We start from the raw sequence: 27809 nt of genomic DNA, 5'->3' as shown, positions 1-27809 counted from the left end.
TAGAATATCACCAGTCAACAAAAACCAAGGCATTCCCTTTCCAAAGGTAAAATCATAATAAGCGTCTTTTGGAATCAAGATAGGTTTACATTCATGGACATTAGAACAAAAACAAAAAAAAATGGTCGGATCCCATGTAAAGCTGTAGATCCATGTCTCATATTGCTTTGGTGCTGAACGGGAAGTTAAACTCCATCACCTTACTAACAAATCACACGTGGACATAGGATAAGATTTCAGTTTTTTGGTGCAGTCTTATTATACTGATCCAGAGATTGTGAAATGCACGGGAAACGTGGGGAAGTCTTTAATTTGCCCATGGCGAGAACAGAACTCAACGAACCCCTGGGGGGGAGGGAAGGCTTCTAACCCATTCCTACTGCTACTGCTATTTCTACTTATACTTATACTATGGATCCATATAGTAAAACTGCACTTTCTTTTTCAAAATTATCTTAATTGAACCAGTTCTGGTTACTTGTTTGTAAGTATATTTAAGAAGAAAAATTGACATTCGTTAATAACAACTAGGTAATTTGCAATTCGCACTAATAGTAGGGTAAAAGTAGCTGAAAATTTTTCATAACCCAGAACTAAATACTATTGAAATGATTTTTTTTTTTTTGCTGTAACGTTAATGGGCATTGGTACTCTTCATAGGCGAAATGCTAAAGTATGGCACTTTGCGAAAATTGTTCTATGAGTGCTTGGCCTCTGAACCACAGTTTCCAACAAATTTTGCTGTTTGAATTTATGAAACACATTTAATATAACCATAATTATTGATAGTGTGTATATTTTACATATTTATTATATCTCTCTAATAATGTTTTAAATTATTAAATTGAAAATACTAATTATATTGAGATATTTTTCTTATACAGGGTGGTACAAAAGTCAGGCACCATAGTGCAAATAGGTAAAATATATATGGAACATATTTACATAGCTAAAATTATTTCGTACGTTTATTTGACATATTTATTTTACAATTTGCACTTATCGTAACTATTTTCTTTATCTTCTCAGCTCTCTGTAAGGAACTGTAGTGAAGTTTCAAATTGGCAAATGATTAATTACAGTTCCACAAGAATGGAGAGAACCAGTTACAAGGATGATCTATACGTCATATGCCAAAACAAAGAAACGACGAAGAAACAAACACAGTATCCAGGCGAGGACTAACAGCAGCTAGTTTCAACAGGGAAGATAAGGAATTGCATAAATATCTTAGTGAAATATCTGTCATGCAAAGCCCACCATGTGTTTAAGTACATTACAGCTGCCGCCATCGTTACACGCATGAATATTACATAAAAAGGATGCAGGAATTACAGGACCGGGATCCCCAATAAAGAAACGAAAGCTTAGGTTGGATGATGAATCTTTCGACTGGAATCATGAAAGGCTTTTATTGTACGAAACCAGTGTACCTAGCTCATCAACATATAGAGCAAGGCGAAACGGCTTCACCGTTCGCACGACACCATTTCGTGAATGTTCTTTCAGTGTGAAAAACACGCCAAGATGAATGGGAAGAAAGAGTGGAATTTCGAATGCAAAAGTGTTTCGATCTAGTAGCAGCCGTATCTGTCTATCACAGTAATTGTCACACATTTTCATCTCTAAAAAGAAAGAAACGCTACCAATGATGGGACAAGCTGCAAAAAATCGCAGGCGGTCAAATAACATGAAGTTCGCAGCAGCATTTGATGCACTATGTGAGTAATTAGAGCTATGTTTTGAATCAAGTCTGTATAGTTCGCAGGATTTTCATGCAAAGATGGTAGAACTTGCTTGGGACGATGATGTGTACTCAGAGAAATGGTTAAAAATTAAGTTGGTTGAAAAATTTGGAGACCGTATCACAATAACAGAGTTAAATAGAAAACCAAACATCGTGTGTCTCAAAGATATGGAAAGTTATATTATTAACGAGAAATGATATGAATCAGAGAGAAACAACATTGGGGAAGAAAAATAAGAATTATTACAGCACCCGCTAAGTTAATAATTGCAGATATGAGATGCCATAAGCAACAAAGGAATATGTATCATGTCCCATCTCAAGTTCGAAACATTCAGAAATTGTTAAACTTTATTCCTCTTTCTTTGGAAACAAGGAATGAATGTATAATTTCTATATGACTTTACGGTGTGTAGCATCGGACATGCCATAAAGCAGTCGGCAATGCCAAGAACTGTACTCTCCCCACTGCAATTTGGTCTTGTGGTAGAACTCGATCATATAAATGGGTCTAGGTGGTTGATTGACGAATTATGTTCACTTGGATTTTGTGTTTCGTATTCGAAGAAGAATGTGCTAAAGTCCAGTAATTATAACGTGATCCATGCCAATGCTCCTTTTGTCCAGTTGTGTGCAGATAACATTGACCATAATGTCGTCACTATTGATGGAAAGAGGACATGGTATGGGATAATGAGAGCAGGTGTCTATACCAACACTCTTCCACAGGATGCAGTCATCAAGTGAGGAACAAAAGTTAAAAGCATTGATCATTGGTTAAAAACTGTGCCATTCACATCCGAACTCTTCCATCAATTTGCCAAATTCAACAACTTGAGTTCGCTCCAATGTTGCACCTGCAAACGCCACGCATTCTGCCGCAATCAATCAATTTTGATCTCCTGTGGACACCCATTCAGCTGGAGTGGGTTTATGCAGATATATTCTACATCTGAAGCATCTTCACCATCTCATCACATTACTTCCGCTTGTGAACCTAAACCCAAATGATGAAGTCTATATCTACAGTACGCTCTGCTATATTGAAGAACAAGCCCAAAAGTTAGAAGTACCAACTCCATCCGTAATTCTGTACCAATCACTTTGATAAAAGCCATTCAAATTGTAAATAGCACTGACCTCAACGTTGTTTGTCGTTTAGGTCCCTTTCACATGCTAATGAGTTTTTTTTAGGAAGCATAGGATCAATAATGAGATGATCTGGCTTATCAGAATTACTTGGAACAGTGTATGGAATAAACACGGTTGTTCATATGCTTAACGGAAAAGAATTTTTGATAGCATTGTGAAGACATTTTCTTGCATAGATGTCTATATTACTATCATCAGTCTTGTCCTTTATATCCTCCCATGAAGAACATGATTATGTAATTTATTCTAACCTCCCACCTACTACAGATGCTGAGTTTACAGATCTGAAAAATATCTGCAGTAATATTCTGAAAGCTGATGAAGAAACTGCAATAAATCAAGTACAGGGTGATATACTATCGAAAGTGGAACAACATATCAACAAGCAGAAGCAAGAATTGTCTGTACAATCTCGAACTGCAAAGTTATGGGTACAATACATAGAATACATCAACACCCTTCAGATATTTATGAGGCGAGCGAGAAGGAAATTGGAATCTACATCTTGCTGCTGTGGCATGCATGCTACCTCTATTTGCTGCGACAGGGCACAATATGTATACTAAATGTGGACGAATATACCTTCAGATGATGCAGCAGTTACAATTTACACTTCCGTGGCTATACGATCAATTTCAAAACCATTGAAATCACGTCATCCATCTAACATAAGAAAACTGGAAAAGGAATATCCTCGGATCTTGCAATTGAACAGAGTATGATGTCTATTATCAAGAGTAGAGGAGGTTTAACCCACGGTCGAGGAATGATACAGAATACGTGAGACATGGATTAAATGTCTACATATATATGGAGAGATGCATTCTGCTATGACATCTTGAACTGGAGCTGAACGCTAACAGAGTGCACAGCATTGTGAGCTATTTCTATCACGTATCAAGAGGGAGCGGGGTGATCGAAGACTTATGATACAATGACTGAAGAAGCTTCAACCTTTTTCACTGCACGATGTACGGAGAGATCATAAGGAAATCACTAATGCATTCACTTACGAAAGGATTTGAGAGCCTTACACCGCAGGCATCTGCACAACATGAGCTATCAGAATCATTAGTTATTGATGGCGGATGTTTGCTTCGACACATGGTATGGTCAAAACACCATTTATGGATGAATGTGTTTCAGTCATACTGCAAATTTTTATGTCTAAATTACGTCAGCAAATTGCAACTACGTTTGAAAATATTGAACATTTATTCTCATCCATGGGTCAGATGCATATTTTACCCATCTGTCTTATCGCGCCGGACTTTCGAGTCACCTTGTGTATAACTGTACCAGTGTTGAAATTTCAACACATTTTGATTACAAATTTGAACTATTTTATTACGGACCAAATATATGTTGTACTGCGTGAATAAAATAACTTTTGTGTGAACTAACCGGTATTATTGCAATAGCAGAATTTGTTTCAAGACGCAATTTTGACAACTTCAACCCGGGATATCTCGAATTTCGCAAACTTCCAGGTTTTAGCATTCTCTGGCTAATTCACTCATATCTATCTGATTTCATATCCCAAAGAACATTTCAATAGTATTTAGTTCCGGGGCAAGGTGACCAGACGTCCCGTTTTAGCCGGGACAGTCCCTTATTTTCAATCGTTGTCCCGTTTTTTTCTGATTCTCAAACGGGACGCCTAAATGTCCCGTTTTTAAGCAAACATGACCCAAGTGTCCCGTAATTATTATTCAAAATATAAATGGTCAATGCTAATTGTACACTCTTCCGTACCAACACACATTGGGAAGGTTCAGCCGTGCCTAGAACTTCTGAATATTCAAATGAGAATTGAGTGTTCTGTGGTTCAAGTGGAATTGAGTGGTAATTCTGAGTGTTGAAGTAGTTAAAAGTGTTTTTGGGTAGTACTTGAGTTAGAGATGCTGTTATCATTCTTGGAAATGCAATGTGGAAGTCATCCCCCCCCCCGTCACCAATTCGTATGCGTCTCGTTTTTGAAAGTAAAAGTTCTGGTCACCTTGTTCCGGGGCAACCTCTAATTTGGCCCTACTATAAATATAAATTAGTTCTTTATAACAGTCAGTAATATTTCATATCTTGCTTTAGTGATTTGTTGTTGCTAGCGCTTGCCAACACTAAGAAAAACATATTGGCAACATCGATGACGAAAACAACGGTTTTTCAGCGAACTTAGAAATGGCAGATAATCAACAAAGTCGGTTTGAAAAATCTCTCGGATTATTAACAACGCGTTTTGTAACTTTGTTACAAAAAGCTAAAGATGGTGTTTTAGATCTGAAAGTGGTAAGTTGTTGATCTCAAACATTTTGGACATGTCCTATTAGTATGCCTCCACGCTAAGTGGTTTTCACCTTGTAGAAATGGTAAACGTGTTCTGTTTTCAGAAAATAAATTCATGTCCACGAGGTACATATGTGTTATAGGAATATTATTGTGTATCAATTTTAGAATTAATTATGATAATTATTTGTGTTATGTATGTCACTATTCAATTTGAATAGCTGTTCGAGTATTTTATAACGACATTTGAAAAATGCACAAAAATGGAAATGATTTTGCGAATTAGCATTTCAAAACTTTGCACTGGGACTTAAGAAAATGTACATAAATTTGGTACCGGTACAGATGATATGGAGAGGTCCTCCGTAAATTACTATGTTTTCCACTTGAAAAATGATAATTCCTTGATGTGCATATTACGAACTTTCTATTTTTACGAAGCGTAGATGAAGCAGAGTGGAGCACAATAAACGTAGCTATGTGTATTAATGGGCTGCAGATTAACGGAAAGATTCTAGGCTAGAACCCAGGTCTCCCATCTAGGTTAGTACCTTTCTGTTCCACAGCTCACTTAATTCATACACTATTGTAGAACGAGCGACAGCGAGTGAAGGAGGGTTAGAAGCCCCGCATTGCACGTTGTTTTCTTTATTACAACTCAGTGAAGAGGAGGACCAGTGTTCTAGAACGCTGCCCAGATTGGCAATAGTCCATCAAATTGTAAAAGTATTTTTCTTACTCGTTTCTTGCTTTAAATGATTCTCTTAAGGCTTTTTGAAGTGTTATTATCCTAGCGCACAGGGTGGTAAACTGTTGTTAAAAAAAAAAAAAAAAAAAACAGTTGGTTTAAACCAGCCAACTCTGCTAGCGCATGCTCAAATAATTGTGCACAGATTATTATTATGCGTGCGAACTGAAGGTCCTATCATATTACTTACAATCCTGTTACGTACAATTTTCCTTCACGAAATTCACTAGTAGTGCTTTAGAAATTTGTTTCTTAAGGTAGAATTTGAATTCACGGGTGCAGATTTAATTTACGAGGAGTTTCACTTACAGATATAAAGACCATACCATACCGGTTGGTATGGTCCGGATGAATACCATATAACGACTGTGAAAAAAAAAAAAATAAAATTGCGGTACGTGGCATTTAAAGCTGGGTGTGTAATACATGGTGGCCACTAAAAGCTAGGTGTGTAGTTCGTTAGCTGATATGCCTAGGTGGATTCATACGAAAGTATTTCGATGCCGTTGGTGGGTTACGTTGTCATCTTTAAATTGTTAATCAATAAAATATTTATTATAATAGTAATGCTATAGTTATTAGTTTGCGTAGAGGCTTTGTTGAGAAGATGGGAGATTGCCTTCCACAATGTCTAAATTAGCGCATTGTGCTGTTTTACTTGCTTCTCCTACTGTTTGAAAGTGTCTTGTAGTTGAGTGAATACAACTTCAAGAGAGTAATTTTTGAACTTGTTCATGTTAAAAGAAATCCAATATAAAGTTTAAGTTTTGTTCATTAATTTGTATAGTTTTCTCACTCTAGTGAGAATGTTACTATTCCAGTTTAACGCGTACTTCGAGACTACCTGCTTTGTTTTGCTTTCATTGAGTTCGTTATGGAAAGTTCTAGCATGCTGGTCCCCATATATGTGAAGATGGGTTGTAGATTAGACATTATGAAATGGTCCCTAAAGGTACATGCGGAGTGAAAGTGCAGCCCCTACTTTGGTGTTAGTGTTACCAACCACGGTCACTATGTTTTACACTGTATAGAAAACTGCCACTCTAGATGCACAGAAAAAGCCTTGGCATGTGAGTGGTGGTAACGCAGGCTGTGAAACTTTCTCTTGTTGGCTCTTCTGTAGTAGCCAGGTTGGTTCATTTCTTTATCAAATCTCAATAATTAATTCGTATAGTAATGCCGAGCGAGCGAAGGCGGGTCAGTAGCCAGGTTGATTGCTTTCTTTATTGTGACTCGCTCAGTTGGTATCTGGACTAATGTTCTAGAACCCTGCCCTCCTCTGTGATTAGTTTTTGTCGTAATGTTACTCTGTTAGTCCTGGTGATTGTATGACTTAATCGGTCATGGGAAACGGGATATATATATATATATATATATATATATATATGGGTGATTCCACGAAAAAGGGAAATTTTCAATTGGAAAATTTTTGTTCCGTTGATGGTCGCCTATTTCGATAAAAATATCACATGCACTTACTACTACTAAGTACATGTTAATTAGGTGTTCAGCAGAGCTGAATCGTTATTGGTGTAGTAAATAAAAAATAATAAACTTTTCAGCACCCACGGAGTTGAGACCATAGGCCACGGAGTTGAGATTAGTTAACGGAGTTGAAAATTGCTGTGGAGTTGAGAAACGTGATACATCTGGGTGATAAGTTTTTGTTTATAAGTGATTAAGCTTATAATTTAAATAAAAATTGAAATAATTTTCCAATAATTTTTGTAAGTTAGAATTATTTTCCTTATGTTGTGTAAACTTCTAACAAACTAGATGACACGTAATTTGTTATACAAAAATACTCCAGATAATACTGCAAACATATGAAAATATATACAATGAAGGTTCCAAAATTGAGTGTATATATATATATATATATATATATATATATATATATATATATATGAATATGTGACGTAAATAAGAAAAAAAAACACATACACTCATCGAATATTGAAAAATTATTGCGCTTTCAATATGTTGACTATCATATGGAGAGAACAAACTTTTCACATAAGCTTACGAAACAGACGAAGTAGTCACTAAACCTGTCTATTGTCTACTTCATTTGTTTTCTGAGCTTATGTAAACCGTCTGTCTTCTCTGTGTGATCAAGTCAACACGTCGAAACTGCAATACTTTTTCAACATTTGGTAAGTGTATTTGTATATTTGGTATATATACAAGGTGTTTCAAAACAATACACACATCGTGTGGGAGCTGATTCCTGGCACCAAGATAAGACGAAAAGTATAGACAACTGGGTGCACAATGCTTCCTTTCGGAGTTATAGGCTGCCGAAAACATGAAAAAAATGATCTTTAAAGGTCCATAACTCCAAAACTATGGGACTTACCGTAGTCGGGTCAAGACTTCACTTAGGAACTAATATGTGCCCTTTTCAAATATCCATGTTTCAGAATCCTGGGGTACTCACGAAGCACTTTTTATAGAGGGAGTTTGGCTACGGGCGTATAATCTGAAGTACTCACCAACTACTTCTATAAAAGTTGTTGTGGAAGTACCGCAAGATTCTGAAACATGGATATTTGGATAGCGCACATACTAATTCCTAAGTGAAGTCTGACCCGACTACAGTAGGTCCCATAGTTTTATGCTATGGACCTTTAAAGTTCATTTTTTTTTTTCATGTTTTCGGCAGCCTATAACTGCGAAAGGAAGCATTTGTGCACCCAGATTGGTCTATACTTTTTATCTTATCTTGGTGTTAGGAATCACCTCCCAAACGTTGTCGGTATTGTTTTGAAACGCCCTGTATAATGCACACTAAATGACAGTGTAAGGCACTCATCATTTCTGTTTTCTTTGGATAATTCGATGTTCTTTGTTAAGTAGCCCTCATTTTCCACTCCAATGAAGGAAATGTCTTGAGGAAACATGGAAGGGCTGTTCTAGTCTACACAGAATGACAACTTCCAACGCTTTTTAAACGTCAGGTTTAGTAGGCCAGGAGAAATTCCTCTCGATCCGCGTCATAAAATTGACTGTCAGTACATTGCCCTCAGACTCTTCGACAATCCCTGAAAAGAAAACAATTAGCTGATCATAAGATTAAGACGTCAATAGGTTAAAAACAGATACCATCCATCTTGACTTGACTGAAGTTTTACCTCCGGCTACCTAACAGCCCCAAATCTGAACTTCCGCGAAACACTCCTTAAATGGGCTAGAACCCACCAGCCGGCCTTTGAGTGTGAATGACATGTGGTCAGCGTGTCGGCTCCTACGACCGTTGCGATGGTCTGCGCGATCAGGTTTCAGTATATCTCTACTCAAATGAGTTTTTCAATTGCCTCACTGTGCGAAGTAAACACCATTAATTTTTGAGCTTCCACCGGGAAACAAACCCAGAACCACGCACGAAAGGCGAGCATACTAGTCACTAGACCATAAACGAGCTTTATTTCTATCAATATATTGAAAGAACAAATATTTGGAAGAGCATGAGCATAACAAACACTATAGGATTATCAACTCCGTGAACTTGTCTCAACACCGTGGATTCCTTAGTTTTCAGATGGACACGGAGTTGAGAACCATGGAGTTGAGAAAATCGAATATAATTTATCTTTACCGGCCCACTTTTTAACCAGTACACGTGAGTAATTGTGTACGAATTTCCTACCTTAAAGCGCAGGTTCCTCAAGGGAAAGAAGGTATATACCATACAAATACATTCAGTAATAAATACCATGGTGTTGAGTATCAATTAATATACGCACCTGCTTTCCACACACAAAAATATTTTTCCTATAGCTTTTAACACATGCACACAACTTTTTCTGTTCTTCAGTCAAACATGTCTGCCTTGTCTTCTTGTGGGTGTTGCCAATGTGGACGACCATGCTATCTGTTGAGAGCAATGATATTTTTTTCTATTGCCATGGAGTTGAGACGAAATAGAGGTGACAGAAACGAAGCATAGTCAAGCTTCCGAAAATAATCGTTATAAAGGTTTACTTTCCACAAAACCGAAACATTGAAGTGTTCTCTTCCATTTAATTATCATTAAATGATGTTTGATTTGCGACTTTAGTTGTAATTTATTGATTAAAATCAGTCAACTGTAGTCTGTGACAGCCCACGGTGTTGAGAAATTGGGTAATAATTAATTTTTTACGTATGTTTCGTGTTATATTTGCAAACTGTTATACATGGCATACCTACTTTGTGACGGTTACTACCAAATAAAATAAAAATGAGGTGATTCTTTCTAGTAGTAGTTTGAAGAAATGCCCGTGACAGAAAATTTCCCTTTTTCGTGGAATCACCCATATATATATATATATATATATATATATATATATATATATATATATATATATATATATATATATATATATATATATATATATATATATATATATATACTGTTACTGTGTGTCTGAGGCTGATGTTACAATTTTGTGAATATTCTTTTACTGTTTTACTATATTATCTTTACTGTTTCGTAACGTGCACGAGTCGAATTGTTTATTTAGGTATTGAAATGGTATTTTTGGAAAGAGTTCTATGAAAATTGAAACCGGAAGGGTTACGTCGTAGTCGTATTACAATCTTTTGCGCTACGGTACGTGGGATTAGTTCGTTCGTTTTTTATATATTTCTGTTCTTATCAAAGTACATTATCGCTCTGAATATCAATCACTGACTTAAGAATTAAGTTTGCACTATATCAGTGTTTGCTGCTTTTTAGTTCATTTTATGTGAGCTGGATTAAATTTAGAGGAAATATATTTTTTGTGTGGAACCTAATATGAAATTCTGGTTTTTGTCATTGTATGTCAGATTTTGGCCTTATATCTAATATACGCTATTACAATGTTGATCATTTCATTATTCTGAAAGTTCTTGGTAATATATAAGAAATGTGTTCAAAAGTATCTGTATTGGCAGTATCAGTATTGGGTATCGGTACATCCATAAACAGCACCAGTGTAACTTTCTATTTGTTCCAGTACATTTCGTTTTCTATGGTGCAAGGAATACAGCCACCAGATACCGACAGGGAAATTGAACTTGTATGGTGACACGTGTTAAGCAGTGCGACGCGTGTAGTAGTGGGGCAAGGTGATTGAGAATGGACGAGAAAATATCGAGGACAATGAGCGATCAGGCCGACCTCGTTTGTCATTGACATCGGACAACATTATGAGTGTTGGCGAAATAGTGAAAGCTGACATGTTCATTTGACGGACATTGCTAACGTGCTTGTCATTTCCTGTGGTAGTGTTCATGATATTGTCCACCATTCGTCGGGATTTCGCAAGGAGTCATGTCGGTGGATATGTAAGCTTCTTAATGTTCCCAACAAGAGGAAGCGAATGGGCATGTCACTGAACCACTTCAGCGTTACGTTTAGGAGGTCGGCAGTTTCCTGGGTCTCATTGTCAGTGGGGACGAAACTTGGATACTGCATTACACTGCTGAATCAAAACAATAAAGCACAGTATAGGAACATTCTAAAGAGAATGACGTATGAGTCACGATACTTGGATGAATAGTGTTTGGAAAAATATTTTCATATATATGTCCTGCTTTTTCCAAATTTTCTATTTAAATATAGTGAAACAAGATTGAGAAATATTTCTTATCTCGTACCTATTCTAGATATTACAATTAAACTCGTCACAAATATTACATGTGGACCATAGCCTAGAACTTTATAAGCTGAATTATATTCGGATACCTGTAGTCGAACCCACTTCGGAGGGTGCAAAACTTAACCAAAGGTATTTTTGGAGGGAAGTTTTTAATTTTACTCGAACTTCTCCTTCACACACACACATATGCGCTTGTTTTATTCTGAAGAGAATAACGTATGAACTATGATACTTGGATGAATAGTACTGAGCAGTGGTTATTCAGCTGAGCTCAAATTTCCCTCTAGGAAGGAAGAAAGAGTTGAAGCTAATGAGGAAAACAATTTAATGTACATTTAATCTTAACCTTTTTTTTTTTAAAAAAAAATGTGCGTTTCGGCAAAAACTATTGCCTTCCTCATCACAAATCTCTTTAGAAAATTAACGGTGGTGGAACTACATACAAATGGTACTACCTATAGTAATTCTACAGGGAACGTTCGTTTTATAAAAAGATTCGTGCTGAAGAGGGAAATACAGTTTTTGTCGAAATGTACATAATTGGGCAATTCATTTTTCTTTTAAGGTAAGTAATTTCTTATAAATATTGATTAGGCATCATGTTAAATCAAATAACAACGATAATAAAACATATCGAAATTGATTTTTTTTTTTTTTTTTTTTAAGTTACAGTTTTGAAATGGAATTTGTCTACTTGAAAAGTGATATATTGTTTTTGTTGTTTCTACAGGCAGCGGATATTCTAGCAGTGAGGCAGAAACGGAGGATTTATGATATTACCAATGTTTTAGAAGGGATTGGTTTAATTGAGAAGAAGAGCAAGAACAGTATTCAATGGAAGTAAGTATTAGCAATCTATATAAATGAAAAAAATAATGTAGCGTCTATTTGAACTGTTAACCTCATATCATTTTTCATAAATTGCTATAGAAGAAAAAAAATGATACTCGCTTTAATATACCATATAATAATGGTAGGACATCACCAAGGGAGACTTCGTTGTATTTATAATAAATTTGACGTATTCTCACAATATTAACCTGGAAGCATTTCTGTGAAGATCAAGATATTTCAAAAGATCATCTATATTTCAAGGAAATTTATCGATTGCTCTCCATCAGGATAGTTAGTAATTATTTGTCACATACATCGATTACAGATACCCATGCATTTTATGTATTGCAGAGCCCCATAGCGCAACATGTCGCGATCGGCGATGTAATCGTAGATTATTTGCCGCGCCTGTGCAGAAAAAGTTGCCAGAGGAAATAAATTAGCCAACAGAAAAGTATTAAAACATGCCTGCTATGTGTAGATCTTAAATGCACTGACAACTCGCATAAATATAGTTTGAACTGTTTTTCACGTAGCGTAAAGCGTATTTTTAACAGTCACAAGTGTTTCTTCTGCTGGAACTCATCATCTTGATTTTTTTTTTATTTTGGAGTTCCTGCAGAAAATTTTTGACTTACAAAAGCTCATCGCAGAAAAACAGAAAGTTCTGCCATAGGGTTGCAGAGCAATAATCCTTTTTCTTTTTTTTTCTCGGACAGAGGAGCAGGGCCAGGATGCAACACGCAGGAAATGGCAGATCGCCTTACACAATTGAAAGGAGAAATAGACAGGTTAGAGGAACACGAGAAGATACTGGATATGCGGAAGATGGTAAGTTTGGAATTTATATTTTTACATTTTTGTTTACCCACTCTGCTTCTCTAGTGGCTAGCGCGTGCCTTTAGTGCACGTGCTCCCGGTTTGATTGTTGGTGGGAGAGCGCACATAATTTAATTTTACAATCATTTACTTTCATTAATCATCCATGTCTTTAGCCTAAAGGGTATAACAATGGGACTTTAAATTAAGAATAATTAGTTACTACATGTCCCACATTTATACTCTAATGCGGGGGCTGTGGTGGACAAACACCGTGTGCGTGGGTTTTCTCGGGTTTTTCCCATTTCCTCCTCCTTTCTTCATTCCACCTACTTCATTCATTCCTCATCATCACCGTCTCCTTTAGCCTAACCGGCATAACCGCGGGACGTAAAACTTAAAGATTTCATTTCATTTTTTTCTAATGCGGGGGCCGCGGGAGCTCAGTAGTAGAGCGTTCACTTCTTGTACATGGGGTCCTTGGTTCGATTCCAGCTCGCAGCAAGTGAACTTTGTGGTGGACAACAAACACCATGTGCGTGAGTTTTCTCGGGGTTCTCCAGTTTCCTCCCACTTTATTCATTCCACCATTTCATTAATTCTTAACATCGTCTCCTGTAGCCTAGTCGGCATAATCGTGGGACGTAAAACTTCAAGATTTCATTTTCATTTATTCGCTAATGCTACGGAATATTGTGTTGCTGATTATGAACGAAATGTTTGAATAAAGAAAGTGGAAAAAACGAGATAACCCAATCACACGGTCGAACACAATGCCCACTTTGCGCGAGCTAAAATTGAAACAGCGTTCCCACGCACCAGAGATGAGCGTTCTACCACCGCCCCGCATCGACATTCTGTAAATTTCATTATAGTATAAATTTTCCCTGAAATCGTTTTATAAAGATTAGTTTGGTATACCAATTGTATCCCAGATACTGCATTAACTGTTATCTCTTACGTTTTATAAGAAGTGGGCAATTGAAAAGCTGATGAAACACGTTCGCGTGAATTTTCCCATGAGATAGCGATTCCACTTTTGCGGTAGCTGTTATTTTTCCTGTGAGAGAATGCCTTAACTTTGTAAGATGCGCCAATCCGTCATACAGGTCTGCTACTTGGTGTGTGATACTAAACGTGAATCCTTGGGGAGGGCAGAAAATTATAAATCATAAATCTGGATTTTGCAATAATTTGAGTGAAATTGGAAAGAAGGGTGGTTGTACTCGAAGACATATACATACAGACGGGCCTTATTCTCCGATAAATTTCGATCTGCATGGTACCTTTTGCGGTTAGGAACTGTGTCACAGCATGTTCGAAAGAATTTTCCACTCAGAATACCATTGCGCATTCATAACTTCATTACACAGTTGATATAGTGGAAATTAGTACTGTGCCTATCCTTTGATAAATGAATGATCAAGAACTTGCTTACCTATTTGTGCAGTGTTTTAATTCGTCAGGACAAAATATTTCGGTATTTTATCAGTGAATGAGTTTGCGTGTTTGTTCGTATGTAGTTAGTTTGAACAGCTTCTTAATTTTTAGTAATATAAATATCTACAGTAAAACTACTTTAGAAGTTCAGAATCACACTTTGTATCCCAAGGACAGTTTTGCAAGAAATGAAGTAAGCCTTTTGGATTCTAATCAGGTTCTGTGCAGGGACAGCAGATGTTGCAAGTAGGCGACCGAAATCATCACGAAGAAGTTAAATTACTACAGAAATAGGTAAGCAACTTCTTAGTCTTTCATAGACATTTCCCTATTGAACAACAGCATTCTCTATTGTTTGCTGTTCCATGACACGCGGCGTTAGATATGAATGGTATGCCCATGGTTTGATGCCACGGTTAAACATGGTAGATATACAGTATGGTTACGTGAATTTATTCTTGTCTCGGACTATTTTATACTCTCAATTCTTCTGCATCCTAGTGGTTTCCAGTTATAATGAATCGTATTGCCTTTTTGCCAGTAACGCGAGGAGTCATACTGGAAAGAAGAAAAATACATTTACTAATTATATACTATACTGTGTTAGAAAAGTAGTGATACTGGCAACACTGTGAATGAACCAACAGCGCTGCTGCCTTCACGTACACACAGCAGTTACGTTAACCAGTGCTATTGACCCGGTACTAGTTCGAACTTGCTCCAATTGCCACATGACTGCTCAGAGCCTTTGAAGTGTTTGTGCAGTGCGTTACAAAAATGAACTGGCAAAAATGAGAGCAACATTGTGCCTCAAATGTGTGTAAAGCTTGGCGAATCCACCACGTGACTTATGAATAGTTACAAAAGACTTATAGAATACATTCCTTATCCAGGGTACTAATACTCTGGTTCAGATGGCATAAGTCATTTTTAAAAGGCCGAGAACGAGTGGAAGACGAACAAGCAAGAATGAGCAAGTTCAAAATCCATTTTTTTTAGTCGGGGGGTCCTCCATAAGGAATTTATGCAACCATTCAAACTTTTTTCATCGAGTTCTTGAAAGACTCATTAAAAGGTTGGCATGTGTGTGATCAGTGCACGCACTTGGATGCTGCACCACAACAACGCACCATATCACAAAGTAGTCTCGTCAATGAACTTCTGGCAGAAAAAAAAATCCTGTCTTCTCTATTCGCCTGATCTAAATCCCTGTGACTTCTTTTTATTCCTCTTCAAAATCCACGTGAAAGGGTGCCAATTTAGTACTTTGCATCATATTCAGAAGAGCGTAATTTACGAGCTGAAAGGTATTCCAGCAAAACCCTTCCAGCGTTGCTACGAGGAATGGAAACACCGTCTCTATCACTATGTAGCTGTGTATATATTATATGTGTGTGAAAATTAGAATATCTTATTCAGTGTTACAAATGAGGGTAACCAAGAGTATTAGAAGGACTGGGATATTTTTAGCCTTCTATTCCTGTTGATACGAGCCGAAGTATATGTGAAATTAAAGAATCTCCCAAGGCAGTTTTTGAAGCGATTCTTAACAAATTTTTATGGTGAAAAATGCATTTTCACACACACACACAAAGTACTACCGAACAATACATTGACCATATTTTTTCACAATTATTTCAAAAGTTCAAGGATCATGTAAGTTTCTTTTTAGCGTTCTCCAGATCTTCGAAACTATCAGGACATCTCGTGTAAATATTCTAGATATACCTTGAGCAGAAAGCGAGATAAAAAAAAATTCGAAATGTGACTCTTAAGGTAAGAAACGGGGTAGGTGTTTACGTAATTTCAGTAAGTCTGAACAAGTTTTCAACAGCCGTGTTCTTCCCGTGCGAAGAACGGACATTCTGCCAACAGTATCTTAAATCCCAAATCGTAAAAATCTTTTGAGCAGCGTATTAGCAGCTGAACTATCCCGTTTGAGGTGTATTTACGATATTACTTTTCTAATTTATTTTACTAATCACTGTAACTGCAGATGTGTCAGTATGCTTTCGCATTGTTTTTGTGTTGATTTATAAAATCACACATTCAATTTTTGTGTTTTTACATAATTAATGATGGTATAATATATACCATCATGGTATATTATACCATATATATTATACCATCATTATACCATCAATATATAATAGTTTTTATTAAATGACATGAAATTTTAATTTCGTAGTTTTTTTTTTTTTTTTTTTTCATATAATATTTTGCGCTTTACTTGCTTTTTAGAAGAGGTAGTAAGTGGTATAAAATTTTTTGTGGAACATGGCTGCTTGGAGTTGGAAAGCAGGGAGTATAAATACGATCCAAGTTTGTGAGGGAGGACATTCTCTTCTTGACCACTGACTTCTACACAACTCCCAGAGACCCTTACCCCCCCTGCGCTTCCTATAATGAAGGGACGCAGGGATGAAGATTTTTACCTCTCATCTGGACTTCAGTAGCCGGCTCTGAGACATCCTATCAATCTTTTAAATCTTAAAAAATTAAGACATTTTTAGATAGGATAAAATAAGATTTTTTTTTTTTTTTTTTTGTTAGATTCCTACTATAAGGGAGTCTACCTTTTATTTTGAACTAGTATTATTAAATTTTTTGTGCTAAACTTCCATTGAGCAGCTCTCTTGAGTGATAGCGACTGTTTATTTTAGTGTAATAATGATAATTCTTCTTTTGGGATAAGTGAGTCTGGAAGGGAGTTTGATAGAGAGAAACTTTAGCTATTTTTTTTATTATAGGTGATGGCGATCGTAATAAGACGAAGCAGATAAAGCTTTTATTTTTTTTGAACCGCTTTCGAAATGAGGAGGCGCTGTTCTTTTTTGCTTTTAATACCCAGTCGCCTGACTGGTCGACTGCGTAGATTTTTTAAAAATCTTTTTTTGGTTGTCTCTTGAATGAGGGGGCATTCACTGTGTTTTTTATTGTCTCTTGAATGATGAGGCATTTAGATTTTTATTTTTTGATTGTCTCTTTGAATGAGGGGACATTTAGATTTGCATTTTTTATTGACTCTTGAATGAGGGGGCATTCGGTTTGATTTTGTTTTTACCCAGCTTCTGAGTGATGCATAGCAGCAGATTTTTTATTATTTAAGAAGTTTTAGGTAGGAACAGCTAAATTAGAGCTGGAAAAGAAATTCCATTATTTAATCTGTAGAGGATAGAGTAAGTTCTCTTCAAGGTGCAATTTCTGAAAAGGTCTAGTCGAGTAAGCTGGCGAGAAAGATAAAATACTAAGTTTTGCTTCGGTCGGGGATCGAATTAGTCCTCTTCCGGAATATATATTGACCGCTTGGATGAATGAACTGACGGTCTAACAGAAAGTAGGTTAAGAAGTATAATTTAATATGTTCAAGAATATTAGTGTAAATTACTCAAGAGGACTAAATAAAGAATTAATACCAAGGACAAATATTTTTTTTAAGTTTAATTTTCAGAAATACAAAAATGCTTCCCGACTATTAAATAGTCTCTATATCAGGGTGTCTATCGGTCACGAAAGTCACGAATGTCACGAAAAAGTTACGAAATTAGAAAACGGTCATGGAAGTCACGACAAAGTCACGAAATTTAGCTTTTGGGTCACGATTATTTTTTAACTGTGCAAATGTAAGTACAGATTGGAAAATTTTGTACTATAAAACGTCAAAATTCACCATCAAAAATGTCTATGGCCGGCTTTAGACGTTACCAAATCGCAAGAAAAGTACGTTTCTATCGCATGGATTAAAATTCGACCTAATTTGCACCCAAATTCGCTCTTAAAAATGTTAGGAAATCTTATGATTTGGCAAAGAAAAGTCACGAAATTTAATTTTGGAATTTTAGTAGACACCCTGTATATTTTTCTGTTCCTTGTGTAGCTCTGTTTGAGGAAGCCGTTAGGTTTTCAGTTCTCTCCCCGGATGAGACTGGGAGGGAGCGAAGCAAGATTGGAAATTTTCACTTGAAAGTATATATATATGTCATATATTATCAACTATAAATATTATAGAGATAAAATTATATATGTTTTTATATTTAAGCAACACAAGTTTTAAATTGATATTAGCTGGCTTTCACTCAACTTTTTTTTTTTTTTTTTTAAATGGATTTCGTTTTTATCTCCGAATTTATTTTACAGTGGGCGCAGCAGAGTATAAAAAATATCACCGATGAGGAGGAGAATTATCAACTCGCTTATGTTACACATGAGGATATCTGTAGATGCTTTCAGGGAGATACATTGTTAGCTATTCAGGCACCTCCTGGCTCCGAGTTAGAAGTACCTGTGGGAGAGCAGGTAAGATGATTCTTATTTATTAATCTTTTTTCTTTTTCTTTGTAGATAACGGGGGAAATTCATTATAGGTTACTAAAGAAAAACATCTTAGCTTGTCTCCGGGCAGGAAAAACTTTTTCATACTGTTCCATTGCTCTATGGCAACTCTTCTGTCATTCTCTGCGCTGCTAGGCTGGTAATGTGTAAGTGGGTTTCTTTTTTTTAGTACATTACCTTTTTAATAAGAGAAATAAGTAAATGTAATGGGAGCTCTTGAGAAGATACGCTATAATGTGGAGAGGTGTTTTACTTGAAGACATAGTAGTATTTTTCACGTATTTCCAATATAGTCTGTCCACTTTTCGTCCTGTTAAGTCTTAAAAGATGAGTGTTGTGCGTTTTAATTCAAGAGAAAAATATCTGTAAAAGACTTGTGAGGTGATACTATATTTTTCCTTTTCATGTTTCATTTTCCTGCTACAAAAAATCTGACACGTGAAAAGTAATTTCTAGTATTTAGTGCAAACTGCTTAACTAATTTCAGCTCCAAGTGTTTTCGCATATTTCCTCTTGTATTACGTCATTATTTATACCTTAATAGGAAGAGAATTGACTAATTGGAGTTTTTTTTTTTTTCTTTCTTTCTTATAAATTCCAGCTTTACTCGCTGGAAAAAGGTGCTCCTCTGATTTTTCATTTAAATGACATGTGCAGCAACTAGATTAGGAATAGTAAATATATATATATTATTGCTTTTGGAATCCGTACACCTCAGAACTCCGACAACTTAAAATATGAACGAAAAAAAATCTAGCATTGGAATATGAACAGCCAGTACGATTTTCGTCTGTGCCTATGTCTGTTTCCCGTACGTTTGGGCCATCCATACACTTTATTGTGCAGTTTGCTGTCGGAAAATCTAATGAAATCATGTCATGTGATTGTGGCTGCTAATTTTTATGCCTTTCTACATGAAAATGAAATATTTCAGTTTAACGTCCTGCGTTTATGCTCTTTAGGCCAAGGGAGACCATAATTAAAGCAAGTGAATGATGGTGGAAGAATTGGTGGAATGATGAAGTAGGAGGAAACGGGAGTACCCAAAGAAAACCCACGAACACTATATTGGCCGGGGATCGAACCAGGGACCCCACGCACCAGAAATAAGCGCTCTACCACTAAGTTACTGTGCCCCCCCCCCCCCTTTGCTTTTGTACACCTGTTTTGTGTTATATGGATATACGTTATATAAATGAATGCAAAAAGGGACTTAGAAGACATAATTCAGAGAAATTTTAGTATTCTTTTACTTCTGTGATATGTTGAAAAAAGTTAAAAATTGAAGAATACTTCTAATATTTTACGTTGTTATTTGTATTCTTTCTTTTATTCTTTGTTTCGTAGAACTCACACAAATCGAAGAAAACTTACCAGATTCACCTGAAGTCTTCATCTGGACCAATATATGTGTTGCTTGTGAACAAGGATACCGATAGTACGAGTCCTCTTGTAGTTGAGGTTCCGCCACCTCAGGATGTAATGGAAGCAACGAAAAGGGTAAGATTGTATTTGTTCACAGATGCAAATCAGTGTGTCAAAATATGTGTACATATCTTTGTTCTCTCAATTTGAAGCTTACGTTTTTAAAAATTCTTCCGTTTGCTTAATAGGCAAATATAATCGAAAGCGTTGAAGCTAATTGCTGGCGAAGTATTAAGAAGGAAATAATATAAACAAAAGATTAATCTGTTATTTACAGTTCATATAAAAGAGCACCAAAGCTTACTTCATAGAGCCATTATAACATTTATGTTGGTTTGTAAATGTCTTGATTTACGTAATTAGTTTTTATTTCCTGCTGACGAAAATTCTGGTAAATAATCCTAAATTCAAGTTTTATCAAAATTACTAATGCCACATCTATTTAATATCGATCTTGTAGTTTCTGTGAAGAAACAATCGAATACTTTTCTTTGTTGAAGATTTTTCTAGTATTAATAGATTCAATCTGATGTTTCCTCTTCTTTAAATACTTGAAAGAGGGGAGGTTAATATGTTTTGCCACCTTTTGTGTTCTTGGAGATTTATTTTAGGCAATCCCAGGATTTATATTTATTTATATCTCAACTTTGAGATCATTTTCCTAGTGAGCATATGGACGGACATATCTAAAAATGGTTGTTTGGATTCAGCGTCCTCAAAGAAATACATTTATTTATAAATAAATAATTACATAATAACAATATAAAACTCAATTAAAAAATTATCTACGTGTGGTCACTTTTAGCGTTTGCATGAGTGATGTTCTTTGTCCGTATATTGATTGGGGTATTACAACGTTTTAATGTTAAGCAAACCAAATTGTCAAATCATTCCTAATCCGTTGGTGTATAGGAAGGAATAATTTTACTTATTGTGTTTCTTGTGATGCTTTCTTTTCCACACTAACTCCTCCTAATTTTCTTTACGCTACCAATAATGTTTGCAAGTACTTTATCTTATTGTAAGCTTCAAATTGGAGAAATTTCTGTAGAAGAACTGAATGTAAAAACCAAACAAGATTGGAAACAGGTAATCAAATATTTATTTAGAATTGGTATTGAATCAAGTTCAGTATAAAAATAGCTTTTATTAAAACCCAAAAGATCAAAAGTAAGTACAGGTCAAGGTTGTTTCTAACCTTTGTCAGGAAAGTTCCAGGTCTGGTGCAGAAAACAATACATTCAATTCAACTAATGGTTCTTGGTATTGTAAAGGTAATTCTTTCCGCTATCTATACGTAATTGTCAACATTTTTGGAGGTCTTGGGAGCAAACAGACAAAGCCTTTTTTGGGGACACTTCTTAGTATTTCTTTCACAGCCTTTTGAATTGCTTGAATATCATGATGTTTCTCGTTCAGAAACATTTCTGACAGAAACAAAGAAATCACTTGACAACAGATAGCTTGAATATTCAGTATGTGGAAGAACAGGAATATTTCTGTATAAGTATTAAAACTTTTCAGTACTAGAGTACTTGTTCAGCATATACCCTTGAGACAGAAGAATACCTTTTCCGTCCATCAATGCAATTAATATTGTCTATTTTTGATAATTGCCTTTTCTTTTTGGTAAATTATCATCTCGAAATTGGGGATTTTACTAACACGTTTGAGGGCTATATTCGTAATATCAACTTTCACCTTCAGCAGTAATTAAATATGAATGTGAGATCATAAGTTTCCTTTCATTCCTCTGTCAGTGTGTGTAAAGATCAATCCTTAATCATTTTCTTGAAGTATTAACGTAAAATTTTATGTCACAATCCTATTCCAGCTTAGTACACCTGATATACGAACTGTAGACTTTCTCGAAGTAGTTTTTCACACAGTCTGCATTTTCAGAAGTATGTGCTGTGTATATGGTTCATCTTCCACTGAAAACCTGCCTTCTCGAAACCTCTTGTGTCATTCAAACATAGCGTTTCTTTGTCACCGTAGGCGTGATATTTCGTGTTCCATATTTCCTTACCAGTTTGGTCTGTTATGTGGCACTATTTCAGAGGTCATACATGTTCCGGACACATCGTCTCTAGATAACACCCAAGTCACCTGTTTTAATATTAATAGTTTGAGAATTAAAAAAAAAAAATCCTGGAATTTTTCTGATTAGGGTTATAACTAAAACAAATAAAATGGTATTTGACAAAATAATACAAAGTCCAGAGTTTCGATTCTTTTAACCAGTTGGCAACACTCCATTACAGAGTAATAAAAAAAAAAAAAAAAAAAAAGTATGCCCTTTACGGTTCTTAACTAGAAGCCATCTTGAGAATGCTCTACGCATGAGAGTGAAATATTAGGGGTTAAATAGTGACTTGTTTTTATCAGGTATTTCGTAAGTCCTCACCTTCATTTTATTTATGTTATGCTTATCATTGTTGTTATTTTAGATTCAGGAAGATGACACGAAAGCCGAGAAGGATGATGAGGACGACGAGATTCCGGAGGCTCCCAGTCCCCCCGCCACTCGCTCTGCCCGTCTTCGAAATTCACCCCAGAAAGGGACAGCAATGAAATCTGGGAAACCTCCAACACGACAAGCAGCTGCACAGGTAGGACGATAAATTATGATAGATAAGCTTATTGTTTCGTTGACACTAACAAAGTAAAATATGCATACTACCCGTATCAGATTTCTTTGAAAAACTTTGAAGTGTACAGGACTAGGAATCATGGTTCACATTCTTCTCTGTTGTCGAACTTCACCTCTGGTGCTAGGGGTCTCGGGTTAAACCCTGCTCCCGCCAGGTGAATTTTGTGGTGGACAAACACCGTGTGCGTGGGTTTTCTCGGGGTTCTCCCGTTTCCTCCCACTTTCTTCATTCCACCATTTCATTCATCTCTCATCATCACCGTCTCCTTTAGCCTAACCGGCATAACCGTGGGACGTAAAACTCAAAAATTTCATTTCATTTCTGTTGTCGAACTTGTTTATGTGAAAAATACACGGTAGCTTCTGATTCTTTATTAAATTAATGAAGAAGAAATGGGGTACCAAATCTCAAAGGTGGGAACACACTCAGTTCAGGCCAATCAGGCAGTAAAATGAACTAATCTTACACGTTTCAGTAATTATATCTGCACTTTTATACAGTAGGTATAGAACGATGATAGAATAGCAGACAGCTGAATTCGCGGCAACTTGGAAAATTCTAGTATGAGGCAGATGGTATACCAGTTGAACTTTCGTCTTTTGTTAAAATTTCGGTTCCAAACAATTGGGACTATGCTTAAGTCTTGATAAATCACACACTGTGGTTCATAAAGACGGAGAATTTTTGCAATATTTAACATTGTAAAAAATATTTTTTAAAATGAAAATAAATTGCCTTGATTGATAAGTTAGTCCCAAGTAATGAGGAGGATTGGGAAGCCTCAAAACAATTCCAAACTGGTATGAATTTTCCACTTCTATCTGCTAATCCTTGATCGATTTCACGCAGTGCAGATGAGCAGGAACTTAATAAGAAAAATGTACACCATATTGTGGTGTATTTTAGTGTATAGTGGAAAATAGTTTTGTCAAGCTCCCTCGTGGCTAAGCAGTTATCGTATGCGCCTGTGGGGTGGGAGACCCGGCTTCGATTCCCAGTGGGAACTCATGTGGTCCGGATTCCACGTTAAGCTGTAGGTCCATTTCTCATATAGCCTCGCTGCTGATAGGGGATGCTAAACTGAAAATAAAATAAATAGTTTTGTCATTACATTTTAGGTTGCTTGATTTGGAGTTCAGCACCGAGGCTGTATGAGACTTAAAACTATAGCTTAACGTGGGATTTTGAATCACGTTACTTTACCGGGATTTGAACCCGGGTCTACCTCATTGAAGGCTGTCATTACATTGTGTATATGCACGATCTGCCAACTTGGGGTTAATTTTGTCTTTCTTTTTAACAGATTTCAACCCGAAGCAATAGGCGTTGAGGAAAATATTTCAAGTTCCAAAAAAATTGGATATGTATTATACTAAAGTTTCTGTAGAATATAGCAGGCACATGACACATAAATACATCTGATAAGTGGTCGATTTATAGACGCTTACTTCAGTTACCTTGTTCTGTCTTTCAGCTGGAAGCCTCTACTCCCCCGTCCCCTCCAGCAACAAGGCGACAGTCTCCGAGGAAGCAGTCAACGAGTTCCCGTAGTCCTGGAAGACCTGCGAAGCAATCGAGATTAGATATCAAAACGGAGCCAGAATCTGATCAAGAGACGAAAACACCATTATCGATAGAACCACCGGAAGTAGTATTAGAACCAATAACCACTACTGCGTCAGGTCAGTTGATTAAGATATGTCTGATTACGATCGAACGGATGTTATATCGTTTATTTTGGTTTTAATATTTGTTTTGTCTATTGTCGTGAAAGTATTTACTGTTTTGCGTTGTATATTCAATGCTAATTTTATATATATATATATATATATATATATATATATATATAGAATGTTTTCTTTTCATAAGTATGTCATTAACTAGAAACAAGTAATTTTCTCGGTTCACAATTTCTTTTTGATTTATTCTCATAAATTTACGAGCTTGCTGGGAGATAGACAACGTTCTATCTAACGGTCTGTATGGTATCAGGGTGGGGTTCCGGTGGGAGTAGTTTTCTGTAGTGTTACTGCACTGCATTTATTTAGGCAGTGAATTATCTGATAGCAGACTGACTATTTGAATGTGGGCATCTTAAAGCTGTCAAAGTCAAGCTACTTAGATCTAACTTTTTCTTTCAGATGTTTGGAATTATTGCATCAAAATGAACAACTTCAATGTAGCTTCTGTCAGTGGTTCCCATGCCTGACAACACGCTTTACTGAACACGACATCGCGACACACTTCTTTGATTTTTTTAAAAATTAACAACAATAAAATTGGTAGTACTATAAGACTGTAAGTTCAAGTAGTGACTATATAGTAATAACTAATGAGCATTGTTGCCTCCTATAATATGTCTAAAAATTAATTTTAACTAATTATTAAACGTTCCATGATTTTTAAATCCGAAATTTCGCGACACGCCGATTGGGAACCACTGACTACTATATAGATAGGAGATAAGCCTATGTAACCATATCCGTGCTACAATTTGTTAAGGATTTGGAAAAGGACATCGGGTTTTAAAGTGAAATATGTCAAAAACTACTAATGTAATACGCTTGTGCTAATGATGAAAAGAAACACATTTTAGAGTTTAGTTTCTCTCAGATTCGTCATCTTGGCTTGTGGCGATAGGTGGCAGCACAAGCCTAGTTTCTAAAATGGCGTCTATGCAGCCGAAAGCACTCATGACTTAGCCTTTTCCCATGGCTTTGTAGATTTCCCGATCTGACAGTTCATAATATTCTTCCCTGCGTGAACATGTGAAAAACCGTCAACAACTTCGGGTGATCTCTAGATACCACCAGAGCTCCTCCGTGGCTAAGCGGTTAGCGTACGCGCCTTTGGCGTGGGAGACCCGGGTTCGATTCCCGGCGGAGCTCATGTGGTTCGGATTCCACGTTAATCAGTAGGTCCACGTCTCATATAGCCTCGCTGCTGAACGGGACGTAAAACTCAAAATCAATCAATCAATCTAGATACCACCATCAGTAGAGGTTGCTAGAGCACGTGTAGGATCAAGTAGATGTGTGTCGTGTAACGAAGGGAAGCCACAGTAACAGTGTGAATGAAACTTGCACAGTTTCTCTCATGTTTTCATGTATCATTCATTATTATATGTTTTATTTATTTATTTATTTATTTTGCTACAGCTTTTTCAAACACGATGAATCATTTATAATCACCCGGTATGAAAACCTTGCCTAAAATATGCGAGAACTGATAACATACCTAAAAAAATAAACTTGTGCTATTAACACAAATATTCAAATTATACAATCATAAAGTGTAAATGTGGCGTATTTATCAAAAGATACCCCAAGTGCCTAGGTAATCCAAAGATGAATATAACATGTTGACCGTATCATAGGCCATATGTGGTCCTTGAAAATGGTGGTATTGTATGAATTCTGATTTAGTGTGCTGATCCCAAGAAGAATGAGCAGTCTGTAGCATTCATAATAATTAGATATCTATAATTCTTTCTGTCTAACTTTTACAAGATCATCATTGGCGAAGCCTATACGGAAGTAAATATATAGGACTGACAATTTCGTTTCACGTGCAACTAGAAATTCAAAATTCATTGGAACGAAATTAAAAGATAGATTTGTAATTGCCCTACTTTAAGATTTTTCTTCTTTCTTTTAGTGCTTCGTTAGTTTTTTTTATTATTTTTTTTATTTATTTAGAAAATAAGTTGGAGTGGTTAAGCTCTGATTATTGAATTTGATTTCTCTTATTTGTTTTTATTTCTTTTTCTTTAATCGGCTTGAGTTTTTCTTTATGTTCTTTTTATTTTTTCAAGTTTTAATTTATTTTGTAGATGTGGCCTTGGGCGGTATGGATAGTGGGCAAATATTGGAAGAGTTAATGGCATCTGAAAGTAAGTTCATACTTTACAAACTTAGGTTCTATACATGTTTATGAATGATTTGTATCTACATTTACATATTTATTCGAAGCTGTCTATATAGCGAAAGAGAAGTCATCAATTACGTACATAATACAAAGTTTCATTTTATATATATATATATATATATATATATATATATATATATATATATATATATATATATATATATATATATATATATATATATCGGGTGTTCTAAAAATAGTGCCCTTGGACCACAGAGCACTATTCTATAAGTCATAATAAAGCAAAATATATAAAAACCGGGTCATTGTCTGGAGACACGAATTGCATCATGTGGCAGCGTCGCAGATAAAGAACCATAGAGTAGATCTGCTAATCTATCAAATAGTTGCATCGATTCTTTCGAGATAACAGCCGGGACCAAGACCAACTCCATTATAAGTAAAAATACGAAGGAAAGGAAGAGAGGAAAGTTGTTGAATGTAGTGTTGGGGGAGTATCTTTCCAAACGTTACAACTCAATGTGTGCTCCAGTATTTTCTAGATACTGTCTCAAACGAACATGTACGTTTGCTACGACCTTCCTCGAGACCTCACTAGGAACTACTACTTATAACCTCAAGAATCTTATTCTAAACTTCGTCAAGGATTCGTGGTTTTCTGCGATACACTTCTTCCTTAGCCTATCCCCATAAAAAGAAATCGCATGGAGTGAGGTCTGGACTTCGTGCTGGCCATTCTGTGGGCTCCCGGTGGCTTATTCAGCGTCCTGTAAAGCGTTCATTAAGCAATTGTGTTATAGGAAAGGCGTAATGAGAAAGAGATCCATCTTGCATAAATAACAGTTCACGTGACTCGTCCC

At 36.1% G+C, this 27809-nt stretch overlaps 1 protein-coding gene across 2 annotated transcripts in view; it reads left to right on the top strand.

Moving 5' to 3' along the window:
• Positions 1-5026: 5026 nt before the first annotated feature.
• The window catches only part of LOC145675543 (transcription factor E2F5-like), a 40607-nt gene continuing 17824 nt past the window's right edge, over positions 5027-27809 (top strand). The window contains exons 1-8 of one of the 2 annotated variants that reach the window (XM_081746040.1): positions 5027-5185; positions 12288-12397; positions 13111-13222; positions 18788-18946; positions 20330-20482; positions 22858-23019; positions 24536-24743; positions 26894-26953. In XM_081746040.1, the coding sequence (XP_081602166.1) occupies positions 5078-5185; positions 12288-12397; positions 13111-13222; positions 18788-18946; positions 20330-20482; positions 22858-23019; positions 24536-24743; positions 26894-26953 (1072 nt within the window). In that variant the 5' untranslated portion in view covers positions 5027-5077. The remainder of the gene's footprint in view (positions 5186-12287; positions 12398-13110; positions 13223-18787; positions 18947-20329; positions 20483-22857; positions 23020-24535; positions 24744-26893; positions 26954-27809) is intronic. The other variant, XM_081746041.1, reaches the window with a different exon arrangement.

The sequence above is a fragment of the Thermobia domestica genome, chromosome 18 (assembly GCF_964235325.1).
Source record: "Thermobia domestica chromosome 18, izTheDome1.hap1.1, whole genome shotgun sequence".
NCBI lineage: Eukaryota > Metazoa > Arthropoda > Insecta > Zygentoma > Lepismatidae > Thermobia > Thermobia domestica.
This window is presented reverse-complemented; position numbering and strand designations above follow the sequence as displayed.